The sequence below is a fragment of the Vigna unguiculata genome, chromosome 9 (genome assembly GCF_004118075.2).
Source record: "Vigna unguiculata cultivar IT97K-499-35 chromosome 9, ASM411807v1, whole genome shotgun sequence".
NCBI lineage: Eukaryota > Viridiplantae > Streptophyta > Magnoliopsida > Fabales > Fabaceae > Vigna > Vigna unguiculata.
In genome coordinates, this window is record NC_040287.1 from 36,845,789 (window position 1) to 36,859,591 (window position 13,803).

At 28.6% G+C, this 13,803-nt stretch overlaps 1 protein-coding gene and 1 long non-coding RNA gene across 3 annotated transcripts; one reads left to right on the top strand and one right to left on the bottom strand.

Annotated features, from left to right (window-relative positions):
• The first annotated feature begins 2,612 nt into the window (after positions 1–2,612).
• LOC114196107 (protein NRT1/ PTR FAMILY 1.2) lies at positions 2,613–12,889 on the top strand. 2 transcript variants are annotated; one of them, XM_028086635.1, is made up of 6 exons: positions 2,613–2,934; positions 10,402–10,478; positions 10,561–10,647; positions 10,727–10,944; positions 11,210–11,751; positions 11,822–12,889. In XM_028086635.1, exons 3-6 carry the CDS (start codon positions 10,563–10,565, stop codon positions 12,660–12,662), a joined length of 1,686 nt encoding a protein of 561 aa, XP_027942436.1. In that variant the 5' UTR covers positions 2,613–2,934; positions 10,402–10,478; positions 10,561–10,562; the 3' UTR covers positions 12,663–12,889. The 2 variants fall into 2 exon arrangements, with proteins under 2 accessions (XP_027942436.1, XP_027942435.1); XM_028086634.1 differs by having other exon boundaries at positions 10,402–10,647.
• LOC114196108 lies at positions 7,598–9,248 on the bottom strand. Its single transcript, XR_003606622.1, has 3 exons — positions 9,073–9,248; positions 8,903–8,969; positions 7,598–7,862 (listed from the first exon to the last, which is right to left on the bottom strand). It is a non-coding gene; the product is annotated as an uncharacterized LOC114196108 (long non-coding RNA).
• Positions 12,890–13,803: the final 914 nt, after the last annotated feature.

Consider the following 13,803-nt stretch of genomic DNA (forward strand, 5'->3'; position numbering starts at 1 on the left):
TATCGAGCTCAAAATTCGGTTTCTCAATAATCGAATTCTAATTGGTTTTGGAACTAGGGATGACAACGGGGCGTGGCGGGGACGGGTTTCATCATCCCATATTCATTCCCGTAAAAAAAATTCATCCCATCCCTATACCCAAACCCAACGGGTATCAAATTTTTGTCTCATCCCCATCTCCACTGGATTACGGGTGTAATCTCGTACCCATACCCATACCCATTTTTTTACTATTTTAATATTAATTTTAATTAATTTTTATAAAAAATTACGGTAAAGGAAACATAATATTATTAAATATTCAATATTAGGAGTATGGTTGTTTCTTCGATATCAAATACTTTGAAATAAATTATAATTGTTTACATTTTAGATTATAATACCAAATAAAATTTGATGAGAACCAAAACATTTATTAAATTTGCAAACATTAATGAAACCTAGTTGATAAATTTTAAGAATATTTTTTTAAAAATATAAAAGGAAAAAAATATTTAAATTAAAATATATTTTAAATGTTTGTTTACTTCAATTTTTTAAATTATAATGAATCTATTTTTTATACACTCATAAAAGTTATAATACATTACTTGATCAAAATGACGCAAAGAACAAATAATAAACATAATAATAAAATTTTAACATAGATCTTGTATCTTTTGAACCACAGTATATGTTGGATGGTGGTAAAAAGATATTCATGCCAATTACATCAAATTTTTATACTGTAGTAAATAAAAATTATTTATACAACTATAGTGAAAAAATTAAAGTATGATTGTAATGAGTTAGAAAATAAAAAATAATTAGATAAAATTTATCGAAATAGTATTCTACATGATGAAAATAAACAAAAAATAAAAATATTAAAAAATTAACAAATGTGTGTCTTATAAACAATTTGGAAACTATTGGAAGGAATCACACAAAGAAAAACAAATATATAATTAATTGTATGATAAGATGAAAAATATATTAGAGATCTAACAAAACTTTTCAAATATCAACATATATACTCAATGGTTGATAAAAAAATGACGCAAAAAATAAATAATAAACATAATAATCATAGATCTTGTATCTTTTAAATTTCAATATATGTTGGATGGTGATAAAAAAAATATTCATGGCAATTATATTAAAATTTTATATTGTAGTAAATAAAAATTATTTATACAATTATAGTGAAAAAAGTTAAAGTATGATTGTAATGAGTTAGAAAATAAAAAATAATTAGATAAAATTTATCGAAATAATATTCTACATGATGAAAATACACAAAAATAAGAATATTAAAAAATTAACAAATGTGTGTATTATAAACAATTTGGAGACTATTGGAATGAATTGCACAAAGAAAAACAAATGTATAATTAAGAGTATGATAAGACAAAAAATATCTTAGAGATCTAAGAAAACTTTTCCAATATCAACATATATACTCAATGAGAAATAACAAAAATTGTTTTAGCGAAATAAAAGAGTTCAAATGAAATAAAAATTAATAATAATAAGTAAAGAATTTTTTTTATATTACCTAGTAAATGAAATGTTTATCCTATTAAACACTTAAATTGAGAGTATTAAACATTATCATGTGAAAGGAAAATATACAAGAAATAAAAATATTAAAAAATAATATAAAATATTCAAATGTTAGACATAATTTTTTTTTAATTGACATACATCATTTTAACATAATTACATAAAAGTTATGATAAGATAAAAAATATATTGAAGATGCGAATGAATTTCATGACAAACCAAATATTTAGAAGAAATAAAAAATAGAAAGAATATATATATATATATATATATATATATATATATATAGGGTTACTTAATTAATTGTGAATATTTTAATAATTTAAAAGATGATGGAGGTATGGCGGTGATATATTCATCTCCATCCCCATACCCAATCAAAAAAATCGGGGATTTCTCATACCCATATCTAGTCAATACATAAATTTTTCGTCAAAACAAGGACGGGTTCGGATAATACCCACGAGATCATGTTATTTGTCATCTCTATTTGGAACAATTTAAAATAAAAGAAAAGGTCAATATTCGATAACATAATTCTAACCTATTTCTAAAAATGTGCTAAATTGGTAAATAAAATATACAATGTGCTATTTGGTTAATTATTTTTAGTATAGGTGCTACTATAGAAAAAAAATCCTTTGTTCACCCTTCTTTAACCATCCCATTTTTAACCATGACTGCTGTAATGTCACCTCACCTTCTCCCTCGGTATTGCCAACCGACAGGGCACCATGATCCCCGGTGACATATCGGGCTCTACAGAGCTCTGTAAAGTTGAAGGGTTATTAATAGAATCAATAAATGATATATATTAAAAAAATAAAACTTAACTGCAAGTCAAAAATTAAATAAATCCAACCTTATCTTATATTATTAGATTTAAATTAATTGAACATAAGAATTGATGAAGAATATGGCACTACAAATGATAAAATTTGGAAGGAGGAGTTGATGTTTTGATTTAAAAAGTGTGACCTCGGGTCCCTCGTGACACACATGGACATTAATAAACATGGAAAACAATTATCATTACAACCTTTTCGCATTTGTGGGAATCCAAGTTATCCCCTCACCACCATTTCTGAAAGCATCTCAACCTCGCTTTTCCCTCCACCTTCATCATATCACTATTCTAAACCTACACACTCGATTAACATATTATATTAGGTTCCGTTTATGTAGCATCGACATCGGAGAAAACAACATCGAGTTTCGGAGTAACAGAATACGCCATGCGAGAGGACGGAGACAGCAGCCACGTGCATGTAATCCCACCACTTCACAATTTCACACCCCATTTTTTACTCTCTATCTTCGTATGTGGACGACAAAAGAATCACGGTGTCTTCCTAATACTCATCTTTTTTTCTTCATGGTAACTGACTGGTAAGTAATTCATACTCATTATTCTTTTATATCTCTTTCTTACTCTAATTAACTACAGGCTCCTAAAGTATTTCATAATGGTTAGTGCCCAGACGATGGCCAAAACAATTTAAATAAATCTTTGCATCGTTCCTAGTGTTAGGAATCTTACACCTTCTTTACTTTACTTGTTAATCGTACGTTCTTATTAAAGTGTTAAATATGTTATTAGAGGGTTAGATATGATTTTGTGTCTCTTAACTTTTAGTAAATTTTAAAATTAGTCTATTTTGAAATTTTGAACTAATTTAGTCATTCATATTTTAAAATACGTAAATTTAGTCTTTTTAATTAAATTTTGTTAATTTTATTTGACATTTCAAGCACATTTCATAATAGTACTTGACTTAACATTAAAATACAAATATTTCAAACCATATAAACAATTCAAATACAATCCTGAAATGCGTACAAAACATTAAATAAACCTAACAAAATTTGATTAAAATGACTAAATCTACGTATTTCGAAATATAAATGACTAAATTGATCCAAAGTTTCAAAATAAACTAATTTCAAAATTCATTGAAAGTTCACGGACAAAAAACATATTTAACCCTTAATTAAATTTATTCATACTGCATTGTTTTCTAACTCTGAAAACTAGAAAAGAAAACTTCTTTTCTTGCATAATTTATTTTTAAGTAAAAATAAGAATGTATACAATAAAGTAAAGTTTAAAGGACTTAAAAAAAATAGAAAAGACATACTTAGAAAACTAGAAAAGAAAACTTCTTTTCTTGCATAATTTATTTTTAAGTAAAAATAAGAATGTATACAATAAAGTAAAGTTTAAAGGACTTAAAAAAAAAAACTCCATTAAATTTTCTTAAAAGATAAAAAATGGAGGCCATAGATTAAAATCTCACTAATACATTCCTCTTCTTGAACACAACCTTAATATCACGAAGCATGACCTAAAATCAATAAAGCAAGTTTCAAAGGAAAACAATTTCATTCATCCAAATCAACCAAATTTCGTGATATTGAAATGAAAGGAAGAAAATGGTGTTATATATTAAGTATTCTAAAAGATGCCAAATCTTACGTACATTACTTTGTTTTTTTGTTTTTTTGTTCAAAGAATTTATATACTAAGAGTTTTAACATAGTTATAGGCCTCGTGTTCTCATGAAACTATAAACTTCATTTAAGATTTTTGTGCACACTTCAGTTTAATTTTGCTGTCAAATTCTTATTGTGATAAAGAAGATAATTTATCTAACTTTCTTCTATATTATATATTTTCAAAATTTCAAAGATAACAGTCTATTTTCAATTCCATGGAGATAAAAACCTTAGTATTTATTGAATTAATTTTATTTTATTTTGTATATATGCAGTTGAAATTAAAAACAATATTAACATTACAATTAAAGGAACTAACGGTATATTACATGATGTTATGTGAAAATATACACAATGAAAAAATGTAACAGAGAAACTAATGTAACTATATGATTTTTAAATTGGGAAATAAAAAAAATAAATTTCTGAAACTAATAAAAAAATAAATTTAATTAATACTGATTAGATAAACCAATTTAAATAAAATTATTTGTCCAAATAAAAACACACACATACATACATGTCAACTAATTTATAAATTAGTATTATCAAACATATAATCTTTGAATTCCCAGCATTTTCAAAATAAATTGAAGATGAAATCTCACCCCCTCAAAATAAAATTAGTAGATAAAATTTGCATTAATAAATTAAATTAAAGAACACCATTACATTTTTTTTGCTTAAATATGTTTTTGTCCCTCAATAAATTTTGGAATTAGCCATTTCGAAACTTTGGACCAATTTAATGCTTCATTTTTTGAAATATGCTGATTTAATCCTTTTAATCATATTTTGTTAAATTTATTTAACATTTCAAGCGTGTTTCATAATAGTATTTGACTTAACATTAAAATAAAAATGTGTTAAACAATATAAACAACATGAATACAATCTTGAAAAGGGTAAGAAACATCAAATAAACCTAACAAAATTTGATTAAAAGAATTAAATTCACGTATTTCGAAAGATAAATGACTAAATTAATCTAAAATTTCGAAATGGACTAATTCCAAAATTCAATAAAAGTTAAGGGACAAAAACATATTTAACCCTATTTTTTTTTTAATTTTGTATTGAGGAAAATAAGAGAAAGAAAGAATCTAAGTGCCCAAGGGTTAGATCAAACCTGAAAAAAATTTAAAACAAAAAGATGAAGGAACTATGAACTTCGTTGTCAACTGCGTCCACAGAATTGCATTAATTTCTTTAATTAAAAGGACTAATATTAATATTAAAAAATAAAAACATATTTTACTACGCTTCTTTTAGGTTAATTACAAATTAAAACAACACAGTATCTTCTTATTTTATTTTGGAAAGAGGCATTCACGGTGGCGACACCATCGGAGGGACTTCCCATAGTAGCAGATGTTGTCGGCAAAGACTTCACTTGGAAAGGATTCCTTTGACGACACTTGAGAATGAGAAATAGAGAATTAAGGTTTGTGAAAAAAAGTAGAGAAAATTAGGATTTCTTCATCATGCTCGTAAACTTTGTAATGGGCCAACCTAATTGGGCCATCTCACATTATTCTTACTACCAAAATTTAATTATTATTATTAATCATTAATATTTTAACTTTGTAATATTAAATTTAAATAAATAAAATAAAATATTTAATATGTTTGAATATAGTAAGTAACCCTTTCTACATTTATGTAAAAAATAAAAGTATTTCTCGATTCATAAATGGGTCATTAATACTCTTAAATAATTTAATAATTTATTGATTATAAAAATTTTCTGTTATAAATATATTAACGAGTTATAATAATAAAAAAATTTATACTATAAAAGAAAAAGAATTTAGAATAAATATTTTCTATCAATGATCAATAATGACAAAAAGTCTTATTATACTGTAAACAAAATTTGAGATAAATATTTCGTATATTTAAAATTATTTTTACAAATGAAATTTAAAAAAATTAATTTGTATAATTATAATTATAATTATTATTATTATTTAATTTTGCAAATAATAAATTTAAATTTACAGAATAAAATAAAATTCTATAATCTTAAATCAACAACTAATGTTGATTGAATGAATTAATTAAAATTCAAAAAAATGGAATAAACATTTGCCAAAAATTAATTAATTAATAAACACAAAAATTAAAAGGTGATAAAATATCAATACCTGATGATAAAAAAAGTTACAGTAGAAAAAAGGAAAGGAAATTTAAAATCCATCTTTTCTTATAATTAAATTCTTTTATCAATAAAATTTAAATTAGTTAATTAATTAACATAAAATTTAAAAAAAAATTATCAATAAAAATTAAACTAATTAATTAATACAAAAATTGAAAGAGTAATAAAATATTAATAATTTATGATGAAGATATTTTTATACTATAAAAAAGAAAAAAATTAGAATAAATATTTTTCTATAATTAAAATTTTTTTATTAATAAAATTTAAATAAATTAATTAATTAACACACACAAAAGTTAAAAGAGTAATAAAATATCAATAATTATGATGAGAAAAACTTTATACTATACAAAAAAGAAAACTTCAAATAAATATTTAAGATAAATTTTTTCTATAATTAAAATGGTTTGGGGAAGTAGACAACTAGGATTTCTTTTTAAGATTCATCAATTTTTTAATTTGGTCAAATATGGATTTTTAATAGATTTTTAAACTAATTATGAATTACATATTTTATGATATTATTTAATACTGATTATGATATAATAAAAATAAAATTTATTAGGAACGAAAAAAGAAGAGAGATAAAAATAAAAATAAAATGTATCTTTAAATTAACATAAAAATCAGAAAAAGAATATTATTTTACTAATTAGTAGTAATAAAAATCTTATATTATAAAAGAAAGAAAATTTAAAATAAATGTTTCCTATAATTAAAATTATTTTTATTAAAAATAATTAAATAAATGAATTAACACAAAATTTTAAAAGATAATAAAATGCAATAATTAGTAGTAATAAAAGTTTTACTCTATGAAAATAATTAGAATAAATAATTCCAATAATTTAATTTAATTCTAACAATAAATTTGAATGAATAAGTTCATTATTTAACATAAAAATTAAAAATAAAAAAAAATAAAAAAATGATATGGTAAAAGAAAAGAAATATCGAATAAAAGTTTTTTATAATTAAAATTATTGTTATAAAAAATTAAATGATTGAATTTATTAATTAACAAAAAGATATGAAAATAATAAAATATTTTTATTTGGTCAATTATCGATAAATTTAAAATATGTATTTATTTTTGGATTTTATCAACAGAAATAGGTATTGATAATTAAAATTTGTATTATCGACGAAAATTAAATTTTTGAATTCATAGATAAATTTTGTTGATAAGTCAAATTTATCACGAATTTATTTAATAATTTTAAGATTTTTTATAATAAATTTAGGTGAAAATATATAAATTATTGTTATTATATTATTAATATTATAATAATAATAAAATATATATTAAATATATATTAAATATATATATATATATATATATATATATATATATATATATTTTTTGTAACATCTCATTTAATAGTTTATCATACTATCAAACAAAACATTATATCATATGATCAAACATAGCAGATAGTAAGGGTAACGGTCACACACACAAGGTATATGTATCTAGTACAGTCCTCCACACTGCTACATCTATATACACATACATACACCAGGTAGAGTAGGTAGAAAGGATGCTAAACTACACCCAAACCCTCAAAATATACAGTAGAAATCTAAACTATAGTGGACACTCCTTGCCAGGCTCCAACTTCTACTCAAGAGGGGGTATCTCCATCTGGTTTCAGCTCTGCTCCCACCAAACATAGGTGATCATTGCAAAAGGGATAATATGCAAAAGCAGACAACACAAACAAGAAGGGTAAGCTAACTGAAAGAAACAACATCAATACACTTCGCAATCAGAGAAATCATTCATAGCATATAATTCAATCATAATTTATAGACTCGATATCCGGATTGTGTAAGTGACGTTGGAACTCTTGGTGGCTTGCACCTGTAACGGTTCCCAGACTCTGCAGAGTCTAGACACATGGAGTATTCACCCGACCGTTCCCAGGGTAAGTCCCTTGCACGTCTAAGACTTGATCAAGTCCGACGACGAGGACCTCCTGCTACTTCTCACGACATAATCCATTCTACTCTATCTGAGCTTGAATGATTATTGGAGTTTCAGGATACCAACCATTATAGATTCCTTAAATCCTTACACACACACACTACAATTCCACTTGGATTTCCCTTGAAATTCCATTTTAACCTCATCTTCTCATAACTTATATTCATCCAATTTAATCATACAATACATCACTGGTAGCATTCCAATCATACAGGGCCTAAATTGCACAAAGATGCATTAAAACATACATTTTTACCAAAGAAAACAGATTTGAAGCACCACTACTGCAGTAGCTCTCGCTTGGGCTAAAAAGTCTAGCCTAGGCGAGAGGTTATCTCGCTCAGGCGAGCCAGTCTCGCCTAGGCGAGATACTAACAGTGGCAAAAGAGAAAAACTGAGCGAACTCTCGCTCAGGCTAGGCTGGTTCGCCCAGACGAGATCGTTATCTCGCTCAGGCGACCCAGCTCGCCTAGGCGAGACTTCGCGCAGGAACAGAGGTGCGTTCCCTGTTGTTTTCGCTTAGGCGAGCGTCACTCGCCTAGGCGAAAATACCAGGTCACGAACATGTTCCTTCATGCGGTGGGTCATTTTATCTCAATCAAAATCAATTAATCATGCAATTCAAACACCAGCTTATCAATCAAACATGTAATTCAAACTCATCTACAAATTTCCTATTCGAATTAAGGAGATTGGTTAGCTTCCCTTACCTATATATATCCTTCTAATTAGTTAGGATCCTCCCACCCAAGAGCTTCAGCTGTACCACTCAGTGAGCTGAAATTACAGGTTCCAATATGAGAAGGATTCCCAACAGTAGAAAGGGATTCTACAAATTTTCGAATTAAAGAGGAAAATGCAAAGGTTAGGAACAACTTACATGGAGGAGGGAGAATTGTAGATGAAAGAGGAGATCCTGAACTAGTCTCAGGTCTGGACTCTGCAACAGATGAAGAGTGAACTCAAGTTTTGGTAAAGAGAAGGTAGAGGAAGAGAAGAGGGAGAAGAGGTGCAGTGCTGTGTAAATGAAGTTCAGTGGTGTGGGTGGCAGAGAGATTAAGAATTGAAGTTTTTGGGTCTCCACATATATATATATATATATATATATATGTATATATATATATATATATATATTATAATACTGGTTCGAGTCAATTTTTAAAATTCAAACAAACCTCGTGAAAACAAAATTCTATAACAATCTTAATTTTTTTTTTTCAATTTTCGATTGTTTGGATAAATAAATTTTTTAAACCCTACTACTTTATATTTAAGCTTACTTTAACAATTTCTTAATTGTTCTATTTGTTTGAACGTGGACTCTAACTTTCAGTATTTGTATAATTTTTTATGATTATTTTATTTACAAACATGTTTTCTGGCAAAGTACTCACCTAAACTTCAAAATCAAAAATAGAGTAGTGTATTGCCAAAACCGATTTCAGGATCTGAAAAGTGCTTAAAGAGCATCACACTTATTATATTAATCAGAGCTAAAGTAGTTCATTCATCGAGAAATCTTTGGAACAAAGGGAGTGTTTCACGTTACGCTAAGGAATCATTTTGTTTAAAGCAGTTATCTGAGTCATTACTTTTTTTATCTTCGAACCAATTGGTGTCCATGCTATAATAAAAAAAAGGTAATTGAAACTAACAGTTAATTTTTTATGAGATGAAGAAAGGAATATTGCTACCTAACAGTATGAGAACACAACTATGCAGAGTATCCACACAGGAAACCAGAAGTGTATTCCTGAAGCAAGGTTCAACAGTGGAAAAAAGACTTTTTCTTTTCCATCATTGGATTTACTATTAAGGTTTGAATTGATATAAACCTATATAAAAGCGAATCTTAATATAAAAAAAACACCAGTGTTAATTATGTCCGGTCATTTAACATAAAAAATGTAACACTATCCTCTTTGAAGCACACTTTTCATTATTACTTGAAATCTAATCAAATTATACTATATTAGATTCATGTAATGTTATGGCTTTCAATGTGCTTAACATTGAAGAGAAAACTGTTTAGTCCCACACTCATTCACCTGACTTACAACATAAGACTTTATCATAACGTTTTATTTTAATTTAATCGAGTTTTATCACAACATAATTTATGAGATTTGTAGTGCTGCATTTAAATTAGTGGTCAAAACATTGCTATTTATATGGAAAATAATTCATGACTCTTCTTTTCCTATCTCAGAGTCACATGTCTCTTCCAGAAACATATTAGAGGCATAACTCAGTGGCCCACATCCCCATTTTGGTGTAACATATAAGGTATTGTTCAGTGTCATAGCTCTTTAATTCACCTCCACACAATCTCTTTCTGTTGTGTCTCTGGTAATGGAAAATTTCTCAGAAATGGAAAGTGTGATGGAAGAGCCCCTTCTTAGCAAGAAGAGTTCCAATGCAAAGGGTGGCTTCAGAACCTTACCTTTCATCATAGGTAATGAACGAGTTACCATTCTTTTTTCTTCAGATGCGTGATAATGAAAATGTGCTAATTGGTGTTGTTCTTGTGGCAGCAAATGAGGCCTTTGAGAGACTGGCCAGTCTTGGGTTAATGCCTAACATGATATTGTACTTGACAAGAGAGTATGGCATGCAAACTGCAGGAGCCACCAATTTTCTCCTGCTATGGTCTGCTGTCTCAAATTTCACTCCATTCATTGGTGCTGTCCTTGCAGACTCCTATGTGGGTCGATATTCCATGATTGCTTTTGGATCTGTTGCAAGCTTACTGGTAATTTTCTCCCTTATATCAAGGGTTGCAGCTTTGACACAGTTGAAAATTCCACATTGATTAAAGATAAGACAATTTAATAATATTTATATGTATAAACCCTTTGTTACAGACCATAAGATTGAATTAGATTTAAAGTTCACTTTGTTCTGTACAATGTGATTTCTGTATGCAACTGTAATGGATAAACCATAATTCCTGGGTTTTTAAAAGCTTGCCTCTGATATAATGTTTTCTGAACCTTGTTTGTGTTGGGGCTGTGCAGGGGATGATTCTTCTATGGATAACAACTTTGATTCCTTTGTCAAAGCCACTTTGTAACCAATTAACCGACAGCTGCGATAACTCTCCAACAGCACTTCAAGTTTTGATCTTGCATTCTTCATTTGCCCTAATGTCCATTGGAGCTGGGGGCATAAGATCATCCTCCTTGGCCTTTGGTGTTGATCAGTTGAGCAAGAGGGACAAAGATGCAGGAATCCAAGAGAGCTACTTCAGCTGGTACTATGCTTCTGTTTCAATGTCATCACTAATAGGTTTAACTGTTGTTGTCTACATTCAAGATTACATGGGGTGGACAGTGGGATTTGGAGTTCCCGCTATCCTAATGTTGATAGCAACTCTATCATTTTTCTTAGCTTCTCCGTTTTATGTAATGGCGGAAGTTAAAAGGAACATGCTAAGTGGTTTAGCACAGGTTCTTGTTGCCTCTTACAAAAACAGATTTCTTCAGTCATCGACCGAGAATGGTACATACTACCACCAAGAGAAGGGTTCTGATCTCGTAATGCCAACTGAAAACTTAAGGTATGTTGTGTTTCTTTTGTTCATATGTTTGAGAGACAAGGCTTAACGAAGCAGTGACTTTGTTTGCCAGGTTTCTGAACAAAGCATGCATAGTTAGAAATCCCTCACAGGATTTAACACCAGAGGGAAGAGCTAGGAATCCATGGAATCTTTGCACAATGGAGCAAGTGGAAGACCTGAAGGCACTGGTGAAGGTAGTTCCAATATGGTCAACAGGAATCATGATGGGTGTGAACATGAGTCAAGGTTCCTTTCTGGTACTAGAGGCATCTTCCATGGATCGACACATCACTTCAAATTTTGAAATTCCTGCAGGCTCTTTTGTGTCATTTATGATTGTATCTCTGGTCCTCTGGGTTGTAATCTATGATCGCATTTTAGTCCCTGTGGCATCAAAGATAAGAGGGTACCCGGTAAAGATAGGAGCAAAGAAAAAGATAGGAATTGGTCTTTTTACAAGCTGCATATCAATTGCATCCCTTGCGATTGTAGAGAGCATCAGAAGAAAAATTGCCATCGAGCAAGGGTATTCTGATAAAGCAGAAGCTGTGGTGAAGATGTCTGCTTTGTGGCTTTTGCCTCGCCAAATCCTTAATGGATTGGCTGAGAGCTTAACTGTAATAGGACAGAGTGAGTTTTTCCTCACTGAGCTACCTTCATCTATGTCTAGTCTTGCTTCCACTCTCAGTGGCCTTGGATTATCTGTTGCAAGTTTGGTAGCAAGTTTGATTCTGAGTGTTGTGGACAGGGTTACTGGAGGTGGAGGACATGAGAGTTGGGTTTCAAGCAACATTAACAAGGGTCATTATGACACCTACTATAGTTTAATCTGTGCTTTGTGCCTTCTAAATTCTGTATATTTTCTCTACTGTAGTAAATCTTACGGTCCTTGTAAGGATAGAAGAAAGTAGAAGTTTAGATTTTTTATGGTATTGTAATGATAGAGGAAAATATAGCGCTTTAGAGGGATAGATGGTAGCGAGTCTACATACAGCATTGGCATGAGAGTATTTGCTTCGTGGGTTCTTGATGTTGTAAAAGAACGTAATCACTGCTTAGTGCAAGTTTTCACAATGATTATTAGTGTTTGTTACATGGTCTGTTCTGTATCTAATGCATATGCAGAAAAAATTGATAACATGTGTACGTCAATTTGATTATGTAAATGTATTATGAAGTTAGAGAGAATTAAGATTACCTAATACAGAAGAGGATCCAATTTTGTGCATCTCTGTTGGGGAATAAGAAACCAAGAGATCATGTGAGAATTGTATTCCCCTACAATTAAGATTTGAGATAAATAAAAAGCAAGTGTCTTACCGAGTTTCTAGGAGTTCTAAATGCGTTTTTTCTTTTTTTGTTGAGTTTATGGGAGCTATCATGCCATTGAATATGCTAAAAGTGTCAAATTTAGAAGTTGTTGGAATGTGATACAAATTTGGTCTGCCAAGCTTTCTCTCTTCAAGAGGTTGTACTATGGTCTGTCCGAAGCAGGAAAATGCGCTAAGTTTTGTAGTGATATTAATTTTACGGTATCACATTTTCGGAAAAGAAATTAGTGTGCATGTAAGTCGCCAAGTTTAACCGATTAAATATTATACCCACTTTTATAAGTTTGAACTTTTATAATAATAGGTTTCTTTTTCCTATGTACAGGACTAGTTAGATTGTGTATAACTTTATAGTTGTCTTGTTTTTTTTTTTTTTCATAGGTTTTGATTTGGTCCCCATGAGGTATTTGTATCTTTTTATTTTTTTAATAATATTTTCACGTGATTGTAAATGATTTATATATTTTAAAGTGTCAATGGAGATGTCAAGAATCATAGTAATATTTAACATAGGTTTTATAAAAAAAAATGTGATAAATGTTTTTTAATTTGATCACTTAAAAGAACATTTAATGGAGAAGTCGTAATAGTCACTTGCGGAACTTAGAAGACTTATAGGAGGTCTTAGGCCCCTTAATTATATATATATATATATATATATATATATATATATATATATATATATAATATGTGATATGGTAAACTGAAAATAAAATAAAAT

Excerpts from the sequence above, each read along its gene's own strand:
- LOC114196107 (XM_028086634.1), top strand. The coding sequence starts at position 10,545 with ATGGAAAATTTCTCAGAAATGGAAAGTGTGATGGAAGAGCCCCTTCTT. Across the intron at positions 10,648-10,726 it reads AACCTTACCTTTCATCATAG|CAAATGAGGCCTTTGAGAGA; the intron begins GTAATGAACGAG and ends TTCTTGTGGCAG. Across the intron at positions 10,945-11,209 it reads GATCTGTTGCAAGCTTACTG|GGGATGATTCTTCTATGGAT; the intron begins GTAATTTTCTCC and ends GGGGCTGTGCAG.